The 14,202-nt window shown below is 40.7% G+C and overlaps 1 protein-coding gene across 1 annotated transcript in view; it reads right to left on the bottom strand.

Annotated features, from left to right (window-relative positions):
• The window catches only part of ENPEP (glutamyl aminopeptidase (aminopeptidase A)), a 34,784-nt gene extending 20,844 nt beyond the window's left edge, over positions 1-13,940 (bottom strand). The window contains exons 1-4 of the mRNA XM_008941561.1: positions 13,086-13,940; positions 7,932-8,073; positions 5,852-5,983; positions 1,505-1,625 (exon numbers count right to left, since the gene is read on the bottom strand). Coding sequence (XP_008939809.1) covers positions 1,505-1,625; positions 5,852-5,983; positions 7,932-8,073; positions 13,086-13,699 — 1,009 coding nt within the window. The 5' untranslated portion in view covers positions 13,700-13,940. The remainder of the gene's footprint in view (positions 1-1,504; positions 1,626-5,851; positions 5,984-7,931; positions 8,074-13,085) is intronic.
• Between the last annotated feature and the right edge of the window lie 262 nt (positions 13,941-14,202).

Here is a 14,202-nt window from a genome sequence, read left to right on the forward strand (position 1 = left end):
ACAGATGGATTTAAAACTGAGTAGAATAAACAATCCTCACTCCACCCTAACAGATGAAAGGAATTACTTATTTTAATTTAAACAACTTGATTGCTGAATCAAAGCTGATGGTCTGGCAAAGGCTTCACAGACAGTCAAAATGAGGATCACAAGGAGTTTGGCAACACCAGAAGCCACATATGAATGTGAAATACAATATTTAAATAAACCATTATGCAGAAACATATTTGATTCATCAAGTTTGATCTAGATGTCTTCTAATACCGATGGAATAACATAGTAAGTCAAGATTTGAGATCTAACAAATAGACATTCTGAGAAAAACAGTATAAAATCTACATGAGCATCTACCCTCTGATACTGCTGACCTGGGGTTACTGGCCCATCCTGTAGTGCAGACAGGTGCCTATCCATATCCTAAAATGGCAAAGTCATCAGGCTTTATGAAAATTAAAGTTTGAATATGAAGCATACATGAGATACAGTCCCAATTATTACTGGGGATCAGTGTGTGAAAGCACAACATACTGTACTGGTTTCCCTAATTCATTTGCCATTGAAATGCAAACAGATATTTATAATAAAATCAGATGACATTTTGAAAGGTTATTGAAGTGATACAGGTTAGCTACATAGGTACATATATGAATATGTTAACAAAATTCATGTTATATGAATAGCCAACAAAAGGTTTGCGTAGCATTGTTAATTGTCTTCAAAGTTTGGGGGTTTCCCCCCCATTACATTGCCTTAACTTGTTTGTAGTTAATATTTTTCCATCCTTTTAAGTTTCTTTTAAGTCTTAAGAGGTGGCTTTTCCAAAACTCTGATTACATTCCCAGCTTTATTGGTACAAACTGAGAGAAACAGATCCCGAGTCCATATAGCCCAAGCTAAAAGGTGCTCAACTGCACCACTTTCTTTGCTTCTTTTGTAACCATGGACAAAAACTGATAGTGTGCCCACCATTGTTTGGCTCTAGGTCTTTATTTAGCCTAACAGTAGAAACTGTAAAATGTCTGCTGGGCCACATTCATCCTTCTAAGAAGTGGATACACACCCACTTTGCACTAAGGTTAATAAATCTTATGACATACTCTCTGGCAGTTTACATCTTCACATATCTCGCTGCAGAATTTTGTCCAGAAGTTCCCATGGAGTTGGTACATACTTTTCTCAGACTTTTTCTGGCTCTATGAACTCATGCTGTTCCTTTGCTGGTGACACTAATGCTTCCCCTGGTTTTTCACAAGAAACTTTAAAAGCATCATGCCTAGACCACTACTTCAATTCAGCAAACTGAACTGTGAGAATGGGTAACTAAACTGTTACTGAGACCAACTCTCCCATCCTGACATTTGAGAATATCTTAAACTACAGTTTAAGGTACAGTTGTGAAACATCCTGACATAACTAAATGCTTTCATGCTCTTTTTCACCAAAGACCTGTAGGAGAAACAAAATCATAATAGCAGATTAACAAAAAAAAAGTATTAATAATCACCTAGTTTTGGAAGAGAATAGCTCAAGTTAAAGTACTCTTCAAAGAAGTCAAATACACTTTTTGTTACATTTGCTGCATATTCTGCCGTTCGTATTTGCAGTGGCTGGGCGTAAACTCTCAGCTGTAAAATTCAGAGAGACAGTTAGAGCAGTCTTCAGTTACAGGTTAGCATGTGGCAAGCACTGAAAAGTAATTTGGCATACATGCCTATAACACTGTGGGTTTTCTCTAATACACTGGCCTGGATGCTGAATCCTGTTCCTCTAATACATTGATTCAACAAAGTTTTTGAAATCTTGTACATAAGAGACACCAAGTCAACATAACCTATGCACACGTTCCACAATATGCCTAAATTGTAAAACTGGCAAGACTCCCATCCAGAAGCTCACAGTGGCCAAGCTTGAAGCAGGACCTGGGTGCAGACCAGCTCCTCCTTCCCCAAGACCTGTTTTTCTCAAGAAGGAGGCCTGGGCACGCACAATCGAGAGGAATCCACTTGTTCTGAGTAATTCACTGACCTGGACTGATCCATTAGACCGATCTTTAGCAGCACACCTATCCTGAAACATATCTGAAGCCCATCACACCACATTTTCTTCAATTTCTTCCTACCGTCCTGCCTACTATTATCATCATTTCCTCTTGCCCTTGTATGTTTGGAGATTGCAGACCCTTTGAAAACAGTGCATTTACCAGATTCATAACTCTTCCTGGACATGCTGGCCCATGCAGATTGAGTGGCTGTTTGCCCAGACCTCAGGCCATACAACCACCTGGTCACAGCTATGGTGCCTGCTGTGCTGCTGTGCCTCTGGAGAACCCAGGCAAAATCACCTCTCTCTCTTCGCACCAGGCAGGTCCAGGAAAACCAGCACATTTGGCAGCCCTGCGTGTGATGAGTGACCATCTCAGTGCTCCTCTTGCACATCTGAGCATGCTTTTTTTTTCCCTGAACACAAAAAAAAATGGTGTGTTGAGTGCTGGTCTTTCCATCCCTGAAGCTTAGTGCCTGGGACTGCTTTACTGTCCTGTCACAGCTATCACTGTCAAGCAATAGGAAAACTCAAGCCTAGGAAGAGTGCTTACAGTACTCACGATCAGAGGTCATGAATGGAGGCCTACAGCTGGAAAAAAACTTTTTGGATGTTATCTGTACATTGTGAAGACAAAGTTTAATGTTAGAATTTATGCAGTCTTTCAGGGATCTTCCCCTCAACCTTTGTCCCAGAGCTCACGTAGATCTCTGCCCTAGAGCAGAGCCATAGAACTGGAGTTTCCACTGGCAGAATCTGTAGACTGTTCTCTTCACTGTCTCCCATAATCTCCAGTGTGGAAAGCAAGAGATCTTTGTATGGAGAAGGAAGTTTCTATCTTTAGGAAAATCGATCCACCTCATTTTGCAGGCTCTGTATCTTTTATGAACGGGCCACATTCTTCTGGCTGTGTTCATGTGGCTTGTTTACTCCTCAGTGCTGTCTCACTGCCAGGAGTTTAGGGTCCAAACTGAGGAGAGGAGCTAGCCTACTCTAGGAGCCCTCTCAAAGCCTGACAACACATTGATTTCAGTACCATGAAATTTCACTTCCTTCAACTAGAGTGGAGGATGGGAAAGTGGTCAGAAATAAAGCTGGAATAAAAAACCCAAACAAACAAACAAAACAACCCCCCACCCCCAAAAAAAAAGCTTATGAAATTCAATTGGGAATTCATTCCAGCTACGGGATTTCCCTCAGGGTCAGTTTGCAATTACAATCTGCAATTTCCACTTCAGTAAGCTCTTTACCCAATTTAGCAGTCTTTGGTCCCCTAGCTGATCCATATTAATGGCTTCCAAAACCTCCAGCATGCACTAGAACTGACTTTGAGTTTCATTTGTATAATCTCCTCTGTGATTTTCCAAACCAGACATTTGGTACCTCACAGGTAATCAGCTCAGGAGCATCGTTTCCAGCTGTAGGCACCGTTTCCACCACTGATTCCATTAATGTCTTTGTTAGGGCACTAGCAAATGTCAGAGTTTTAAAATAATTTCCTGCACCGTGTGAGCTGTAGAATGTTGCTGTTTGTGAGAGCAATACATGGATCACATGGATACTTTCTGTTGGGTGAGGGATTTATTGCTAGCAATTTATGCAGCAAACTATGGAATGTTCTTTTCAGCAGTCGATGAATTTGAATACCTCATTGCTCGGCTGAGCTTCAAAGTTTTTGGAAAGGAGCTATTTGGTGGGGAGAAGGGCTTTGTAAATGTCTGATTAAAAACTCTAAAGATAGCCTGGTTTTCCGGAGGAAAAGGTAATTTTTAGTGATGAATTTTATGTGGCTCCCTTAATAAAAAACAATCTTATACATACAGTTCCTACTGGTAAAACTATGTGTTTGTTAAAAGAAAGAAAACAATTATGAATTTAACCTCACTTAAAACCCAAGTTTTCTAGTGCAGGCAAGCCCTCAGACATTATTTAGTGAATAACATTAATAAAATATGTAGCAACCAAGGCTTGAATTCGTAGAAGTTTCTTCAGGCAACCTCTGTACTGACGCAACTGTACCCTGCTTCTATGCACACACACACTTTAATTACCACATTTCAGTGAACACTCCCTCCTATTTAGAAAAGCTACAACCAGTCAGGAACAGTGTGGGCTTTACTGTTTTGCTTCAGAAAAAAAACAAATCTTGACCTTGGAGCCATACTCTGGAGCATGGCATGGGCAAGCGATCTTAACTTTTGCATCTAGAAAATAAAGTTTTATACATCTTCAGCACTTTTCTTTTCCTTACTGCACTAGGTTTTACAAAAGCTGAACAAGTTCTGATTCCTAAAATAACTACACACTAGAGAATATCTATTGAGGCCAAATAACCAAAGTCCTGTCCATGATAGTGAATGAAGCAGCCATGCTGAACAGCCTCTAGTTAAAAAAAATGGTGTGTCTAGGTGGCCTAAAACATTATCCTGTTTTGCAAATTACCCAGCCAAAAATCAGGGACTTAACAATATTGCATCGCTATCTCAAACCAGGACCCACTTGCTTGGCTAAATGTAATTTAGCCTTAGTTATTTGTCAAGAAACAATGCAAATGTACAGCATGATGCTAGTAATGGCATCAAGGAGGGAGGAGGGAGGTCTCCACACAGCACTGTGCCAGGAAGTCTTTGCTAAGAACTGGATCAGCACTTTGGAGATTTATACAAGGCATATTTTCACATCAGTGAACAGCTTTAAGTAGGGAAGGATTTGCTGAGTTTTTTTTGGATAGAGAAACTCATGAAGAGCTTACTTGCTAGGGGCACAGTGTGGGGTCTGGTTGGGGCTTTGCTCTGGGTTCCCCATCCATTGCTGTCACTGCCTCCAGAAGAGGAGGAAAGTGTTTCCAGCTCAGCCAAACCACATGACTGTGTTACATCCCTGAGGGGAGAGGAAGGGGAAGCAGCAAGAGCATGTGGCACTGGGATCACCCTCTTTCTCAGATGAAAAAAATATGTAAACCAATAAATAATTGACAGTGGGTGAGTATCCCAGACTAGGTTTAGGCTAAATGAGGGGTTTGTGTTGGGAAGCAAATTGTCTTTAGACTTTCAGGTTTTGGTTCAATGTAATGTCTTGTGATCTCCTTATGCCTGATCAACTGCACCTTCAAGAGACTGGAATCTAAGAGGCAGCTGGATTGGACTGCCTGTTGCATCTAAATAAAGGAATTATTTTAATTTTATGTATTCAGATTCAAACTTACTCACTTTATTAGGGCACCTACCAAATATCCAGTGGTTTAGGCAGGCACTATCACTTCTATACTTATTTGTAAAGAATTTACACTGTGTGGTTGCCTCTAGCCACTGTTGTAAAATAAAGAATATTAGATCAAACACGTAATGGCACAGAGCATTGTAGTCCTACATCTCTATGACTGTAAATAGGAAGACATCTAATACACAGATTCACACCATTCAACCCACAGAAAACTGAAGTATTTGTATCCCTGCCTTTGTGAATCTCTTGTGCACCTTGACTTGTACATTCCCTCAGACCCTGGGCTTCGAGTCGGGGATGAGGTTGGAGAAATAGTGCTTCTTCCTCACCTGTGTGCCTGTATGAGAGCTACTGACTGAGATCTCACCGAGATGGGAGACAGGGAAGGACTGCAAAACACTGTATGTAGTCAAGGTCAGAGAGACCACTGTGAGCACTTAATCTGATAGAACAGGCTGCATAATGTAGGCTATAGGAAAGGGAAGAATGTGTTCCTGTTGTGTTATTAAAAGAGACGCTTCATTTTTAAAAAATGCAAATGACAGTACATCTGTCACCCGAATGATGTTCAGGCTGCAGCAGGACTTACAGGTTTTCCGCTAGCGGATATCCTCTCTACCCACTGAAACTGGTGCACTGCAAAGCATACCAAGTAAGTGCTCATGGGAACTGACTTCTCAAAAGTTGTCCGAGTCCAGCCATCACCCAGCTTTACAGTTTGCTGCAGAAATGGAAAAACAATTAATTTGATTTTTGGAATTACAACACATGCAGAAGAGCATACAGTATTTCTACAAAGGCTGCAATCGTATAGGAAAGATAAATCACTTCTCCAAGTTCCCAGCATGCCACTGCTGATGGCATGAGAACAGTCGAAGTGTTTTTCTGTCATACATGAAATAAGACTTTGTTTTTCTGCACTAAGTAAGTTTACCTGGTTCTAATTTTCACCAAGGATTTGAAATCACTCACATGCACAGGAATTTTGCCAACAGTTTTCCAGTGCATGCTGGAAGTGTTTTGTTCTTGAAATAGGTACATAAAATAACATCATTTTGGACAGATCAGAGAAGATACTGGATTCTCTCCTCTCTTAAATACACGCACCATGTCGGAGTCAGGGATTGCAGAGATGCTACTCATGATAAAGACCTGTGTAATGAATCTATCCTGAACTCACTGAGATACAAATTAGCACTGCTAATTGGTGGGTTGTTTAAATGTACATAAGGTTTAGTGCTCATTAAAGTTTTTATTTTGTAAATCAATTAAAAACCATTCCTGATTTTCCCAAATGTCCTTAACTAAACGATAAGACCAAACCTGCAACCTGTTGTATGTGATTCATCTTCTAAATATTTATTGATGCTATTCATTATCTGCTATTGCCTGTCTGATAATTCTTTTGCCTTATTAGAGTTTAGGTCCATGTGTAAATTAAACCTCAAAACCCATTAAATCTTGATAACATCTAGCCTCATCTCCTCACCTCCCTTCCCAGTACCTTCATTACCTGAGATCTGTGAGAAAAGGTACAGCAAATGCTCTCCTTTTATGTGTTGTTCATCTAAGTGCACTGTGCTCTTTTAGGTATTATAGAAATATTTTTTATAACAATAGGTCAGAGCTTTAATTTTGCAAAGGGTCTCAGAGGCAGCTGTGTCAAGTATTGGTAATAGTTGTCTCAGCAGCATTGCTAGAAGAAAGCTGAAGTTTGAGTGACTCTTTAAATAAAACAGGGCACAGTTAAGCAGACCTTTGTTTTCTGGGTTGGGGAATGCTTGCAAAGATGCAAATGACAACAGCCTGGAGGCTGGAAGCTCTTTTTTTAAAAAACAAAAACCACCACAACAGAAACTTGGCACTTTATCTCCTTCAGAACATTTGTTAGAAATCATACATTGGACTACACATTCAGTTAAACTATTCATTAGAAACTCTTTCAGCTGAAAGTCATTCAATCTTCTTTCAGAGGGCCTGGAGGTAGATAATTGATGCCATTGAATTTCGTACAAAACTTGGAATTTGACCCACCAGGTCCAGAAATAGTTTATTTATGAAATTACAGTCATGGTGGACTGACAAGTGTTCACATCCATGAGCTGGCATGTGGGGTTTCAGATCCTGTATTATCAAAAATAATACTCCTAGACTTTCTTGCTAGCAAGATCCTTTGCCACTAGATTGTTATCAACAGAACCTCGCTTGAAACTGTTATGTAGTTTCAGCAGTTATTTTAGACTTCCAGTCTGGGAAGCAGCTGTCTTCCAGAGTGTTCCTTCTCAGAGTCCACCTGGTTTGACTGAAGAACCTGCCATTACCTATTTACGGTTAGTAGGGATGCTCATCTATAATATCTGAATAGTGGGCCAGCTAGCTAAGGACAGAAGAGACATTTAATTTCTCCTTTGGATTTGGCTCTGTATTGTCATGTTGTATGCTGGTGGAACCTTGGGAGTCTTAATCAACTAACCAGTCCTGGTTTATGAAATATTTTTTAACCATTTCCTTTAGAGTGTCTGGGTGAACAAGCAAGGACCTTGTGATCCATGCTACCTTTCCAGTGGTTTTACAGAACCATGACTAGATGATCTTTGAGGTCCCTTCCAACCCCTAACATTCTGTGATTCTGTGATTCCACTTAGGCTACAGCGTTGGAAAATACATACCTGTACTGGCATGTTTGAAAGTGCTTGGTACTCATCTTGATGGATGATTGATATGTTGTAAGTTGCCTTTTTGTTGGGCTCATCAAAGCAAGGAAATGATTTCCGTGCATCTGTTGGCTCATGATCAGTAGCTGCAATGCTCCTTAAACACAAAACACATTGGCATTCCTTCATTATATACCTTTTTAAATCTTATCTGCAATTTCTAAGCATTATTTTTTAACAATTTCCCAAACTGAAGTTAACTACAAATACTTGTGTGTATTTATGCATTCATAAAAGTAGGTGACATCAGAAATGCACAAGTTGACATCATATAAGCATCTGTAACACATATACCTCAGTCTGTCATCAGTATTTTCTAGGTTTCAGAGTGAAAACTAGAGAGACTTGCTTATCATCAAGCATTTTTTAGGAGCCAGGCAATAAGATGGGAATGACCTCTCATGGATAGTAGTAATGTTGTTCATCTTCCTTCTGAGCTTTCCTATTGATTTATGTGCCTAAAACAAACCACCAGTGGTATAATCTGAAAGGAAATTAAGGTCCTGATATTGGGCTGTTTACTTAAGTCACTCCATGTGTTTTTTACCCACTAGAGCATATCTTAGGATTGGAGTCTCCTGAGAAGACATCTTGGAATTGTGTAAGTGCCCCTAAAATCTCATCCTGCTTGAGCATTGCTTTTTCTTCAGTTACCCCATAGAGTTTTCTGATGGTGCTGTTATGCACCCCTGACTCCATTAACAAAACTACTGGAGAAAGCATGGAAAGTTCAGGTGAACATCCTAATACATCACTGATGCTATGCCAGCCATTTAGAGGGGTTTAGAAAGTCATCTGAGTTATGCAAAAACAACTGGAGGATCTAGACAACAGGGGCCATGTAAAAAAATAAGGTGAAGGCTGTGAATGTTCATATTGTGTGCCTGCTTCTCACAGTGACTTCGGGCTCCCCCATTAATGAACCATACGGGGGCAGAGCGTATTGTCCAGTGACTGATTGTGAAAGGGATTGCAGATGCTTCTTCAATTAATCTGGAATGTCAAGCATTTTCTGAGAGCACTTCTACAGCTGCTCCAACTATATTAAGGTAGTTTTTCTTTCCAAAAAGTAATTAAAAGCGTACATCATAAATTACAGTTCTGCAGCAATCCTACAGACTCACTTGACAACCAATTTTTCAGTAGTTCTGTTGCCCTTGGCATTTCCCTGTGACGGTTAAATACTAAACTGATCATTACAAACTTATAGTAGTCAGGGCCATTTACATGCCTGATGGAGGTAGTGTGTCTGGGTTCTTACCATTCAGGTTCATTGGAATAGTAACTCAAAAGTTCATGGGCTGAAAGCATAATGAACATTCACCCTAGCATGACTTCAGGCTCAATAGATTTTATTTTGCTTGGTAGACTGTTTGATGTCACTCTCTACTTTTTATAAGATTTGAAAGCTGTTTCACAATTAAGTTAACTTCAAGCCCCCAGGGCAATGCTTCGTCACTATTGCTTAAAAATTTGGCTATATATCTGGACACATTAATATTTTGTTCCTACAGACTGATAATACTGATTTCTCTGTTGATTTATACAGTGATAATCCATCTATCCTCATACATTTGTGGAGGCAGACAGACAGCAGTGCAAAACCTGAGCACTACCATTCTTGGGGAGTAGATGGTGAGAACTCCAGGCAATGACATGCATAGAAGTCGCACTAGAAACTTCCAATGTTGTAATTTTCTTTCAAACTGTATAACGTAGTTTTTAGATAAGATTTTCTTCACTGCTTGGTAGTTTCTGCCTTTCTACTTGCTGTTGATGTCCAGACACTTAAATGTAAACTAGAGGTGACAGTTGTAAATATCATAGTAACAAAAAGTGAAGATCTGGCTAAGACTGCATACAGCTGTTGTTCCCAAAATAAAACAGTGCTGCATTTAGAACAAATCCCCCACCCCCCCCATGTTTTTTTCTTTTTATCCAAAGCAAAGGAGGGTAGCACAAAAAACTCCTCCTCTTCAGCTAATTAAAGCATTTTTTTTCTCCTAGTCTTTCCCTAAATTCAGATTCATTTCCTCTTCCAAGAAAATTTTCTCCTTGAAGAAATCCAGGAGTACTACTTCTGTACACCAAATATTTTGCCCTTCCCTAATCAATAAAATCCTAAATGCAAGTCTCCCTGTTAGAGATGTGCCTAGCTGAGTACCTTTTATAAACCTCTACTTCTCCTCTTACAGAAGACAGAAAGAATTTCTATAAGGGGGTAGTTATACCTTGTCACTAGTGGTAGTGCAAAATCAAAAACAGCTGCTGTGACATGCTTCTATTATCTCTAATATTAAGGAGAATATAAAAGGAGGTTTTAGCACATTCCTTGAGGGGAACTAATCAATTAAAAAAAAACCCAACAAAACTATTACACCAGACAAGGACTTTTGTTGTACTCCTTTCCTTAATATCTGAGAATAACACAATTGTAACATATTTATGCTCACTGCAACATGCAAAGTAGGGAAGGACGGTTACTCCCCTTTCATCAATGAGAAAATGAAATGTGTAGACAGAAGAATAGCTTTACTAAAGGACTTTAGTGCTGACAGCTAGATTCAGGCACCCACAGGTGGATCTAGGCAGGTCTATGTCTGAAATCTGAATTGTCAAAGTTTCTGCTCTCCTACTACTTATCCACACATGCACAACAACTTAAATAGTTGTGTTCCCCAGGTAACTCAAGATCCACTTCTAGGCATGTCCAAAAGAACTTTTGTCCTGGAAGGGATTGTGTGATCTATCTGAACAGGATTCCCAAATGCATTATTCTTCTCCCTAAGTCTCCCAAGGATCCCAGACTTGCAGGCATGTTCAACACACCTACCTGTTTTTCACAAAAAGTGGTGAGAGTTTTGAATCTAAGCAACAGCAGAGCCTGGACGTGCACCCGGTTTGTAAACAAAAGGCATTAGAGCAACCCTTTGACAAACCTTTGCCTTCACAGATAGGCAGCTGGGGAGCAGCTCAGCCCTGGGAGCTGACTTTCCAGTGCTATTAATTCTCTCAAAAGGTCCCCTTGCTTCTAATGCTGACCAGAAGGGATAGGGGAGTAGGTTGATTACACATTGGCTCTCACTTTCACCTCAGCCTCCTTCTCTCTAACATCCACTATTAATAGATTTGCTTGACTTTTGCTATTAACTGATCCAATTTGTAGTTTCTTACAACATGATGAAAAAAGAACCATTTGGGTTGGAATTTTCCAAAGGTGACGTCTGCTTCAGGCAAAGGCAAAATAAAAAAGCTAACTCTGGTCAGCATTTGCTTTAAGGGGAAATCCAGGGGGAAAAGCAGTTTTAATAAGTAATAAAACCCTTCCCTCACCATCCTTCCCCACCTCATCCTGTCACCTACCCTCGTACCACTCAGCAACAACTTGTCTGGTGATTGCAGCATCACTTGGCTGGTGGTTCCTTTCATTTCAAAGCTGTACTTTTCACTGTCACATACACCTCCTCTTCCAGCCCCATAAACATTCTGCCCAAACTTAACCACATGAAAAGCATCTCAGAAATCACCATTCGTTCATTCTTGTTAGAGCCCTTTTCAAGCCTAAAAACTCACTTGCTCAAGTTCCTTTCTGTATTGTTTTCAGACAGCTGGCTAGGATCATCCTTGCAATTGTAGCTTCCAGCATTTAAACCAAGAAGTAGGAACCCTCTTGAAGTGAGCTTGTATTTTATGCATTCTTTAGCTTATGAAGTTCTCCTTTCTTCCTGACATCAGATGCTTAGTCCTTGTCATTCTACACTGTCTGGTTCTGAAGGATGGACACTTGCCTTCTGCTCTGTAGCTCAGGAGACATGTGTTGTCGTCCTGCTGTTCTCATGTTGTGACAAACCTGGGGCAACTCGCTTAATATTTAGGTATCCTTCACCAATAAAAACCAAGTGACACACCTCAACTTAGAAAGATGCTAAGAGTTTCCACTTTAAAACTGCTTTGAGGATATCAGATACTCAAAAACCAAAGCACCTTCAAAGTCAGAGCAATACTGAGGTAGCAGATGGAGAAAAACAAGAGGGAAAGAGCTGGCTGGGGTTTGAGCTGTTCTCTACATGGCTTCTTCCCAGATTGGATAACTATGTTGAGCATGAAAAATCAATGCTTACTTTTTTCTCTGCCTCTTGGATTTGTTGCTGCTGGTGCCTGTCACTGCTGCTACTCCTGGCATTGCCTGTCATCAGCTGAATGGAGCTGATGCAACTTTCACTCATGACACCATTGTCCCAGGAGAGGGAAACAAGCACTGTGAAAATACCCTAGTGTTTGTCTCCATTGGAAAAGTCTAGCCAAGTTTATCTTCTAGCCATAAAGTCTGGAATTAGTCACTTCAGAAACGTAAATATTAGAAAACGGATGACTGTTCTCTCCATATATTAACTGCAAAGAAATGCCTCTGAGCAGTGGGCAATGGCTTTCTCAAGCTTCCACAATGAAGTAGTGCAAACCTAGCAAGTGGAATGGGTTAACTGAACTGGAGGAGGCTTTGTAATCATTTAATAACTATTGATATATTAAAAAGGAAGAGCAGGAACAAAAAAAACTCAAGTCAAATATAACCTTCATAGTTTGGATTTTCCTACCCATAATTTAAGCCAGCTTCAGGAGGGACAGGGAAGTCCTGGTTTGGATATTCCTCAGGCTTACAACATCAAGGAGGCACGATATCAGGAAAATGGTCACAAGCATTTTATACTGAAACTGTACCTTGTGGAGTGAACAGGAGAGGATGGTGAGAGCTCTACACTACTTATAGTACTACAGAGATAAAAGCAGGCCTCAATCCTTCCAGCTCTTTGAGAGAGCCATTCATAAAGCTCAAAGGTAACCTGGGACCAATAGGTTTTGAAAGTTTTGAAAGTTTATCAGAATAATAATAACAACCTCGTCATCTCTCCAGCCCACACTCACTCGTCAACAGTCAAAGGGTTTTGAAAACAGCATCTTCCTTAGGGGAATGAGAAAATTAAAGAACAGCCCAGAAACGTCAGCAAGTTGGTGAGAGACAAGACTGAGAAGTTTTAAAAGGAACAGAGCAGGCCTGAGCAAGCAGAAACAGAAGAGAAAGTTTAATAAATAGAAGAAAAACTGCTTTACTTGATCTGTCCTTTTTCGGTGTAGGTAGTCCTATAAAATCCAACCAGGGAACCATTCAGCCAGCCTTGAAACTTCAGGGAGAGTATATAGGGATCACGGTCATCAGTGACAGGGAGCTCTGTTTCTGCCTTCATCACTACGTATTCTTGAGGCTTGTACTCAAAGCAGTCACTCAGAGTGATCTGCTCTCCTGAGGATTTCCGGAGCGTGGGCATTTCTGTAATCTTGGTCTCTCGCAGATGAAGCCACAGGTGGCTGGTAGATTTTTCCAGGACAATAGAAATACTGACTGTCCCAGTGTAAATGTCTGCCTCCATCTCAGGCTTCATTTCCAGATCGTAGTGGACAGGCTTGACATAAGTGGGTAGCTTAAAATTTCTCCAGTCTCCAGTCTCATCATTCTTAGGAGGACAGGGACCCAAACCCACTGTGGGAGGAGGGTTTGTTGATTGATCTGTTTCGCCTGAAGATTCTTGAGATTTAGGTCTACTCAATCCCACGCCAAGCCCCACGGCAAGACCTACAGCGACCACGACGCCACAGATGACAGCCACATGCTTTGTCTTCATGCAGTACCTCTTGGACTTCTCATCCTCAAAATCCATGCCCTCCATCTCTGCTCCTGGGTCTGTTCTCACAGCAAAACATTAACTATGAAAAAGCTTAATAGTCACTTCAGCACTTGCATTGAGTAAACTCAGCAGACTTGGTTTGTATTTTAATTGTGTAGCTATAGCTGTTCTCTGCCTGTCTCCCCCACCTCGCTTTCCATGAGACACTCAATTAATTAAAGACAACATGCATTTAGAGGAAATATGAATGATCAAAAGGAGCGCAGCTGGGCCGGGAGACGGAGGGAACCGGCACAGAAGAACATTGTTCCTGCTGTGCTCCCCTTATAAGCAGCACAGCCCCACCCCCAGCCCCTCCTGCTCTGGCCAGAGTTAAATATAAACCAGTGCTATGTTAATCAGCAGTTAGGAGATGATCAGATGCCAAAGTTCTGTCAGCAGCTTTCAGAAAGAGTTTGCAGATAGAGGTGTAACTGCTCCAAACCCTCAACCTTTGCCACTACCCCTTCCTTTTTTCCCCCTCCTGTGTCTTGTTTAGGTTTTTG

This window comes from Merops nubicus, unplaced genomic scaffold (genome assembly GCF_000691845.1).
Source record: "Merops nubicus isolate BGI_N331 unplaced genomic scaffold, ASM69184v1 scaffold13370, whole genome shotgun sequence".
In the NCBI taxonomy this organism is placed as follows: Eukaryota; Metazoa; Chordata; class Aves; order Coraciiformes; family Meropidae; genus Merops; species Merops nubicus.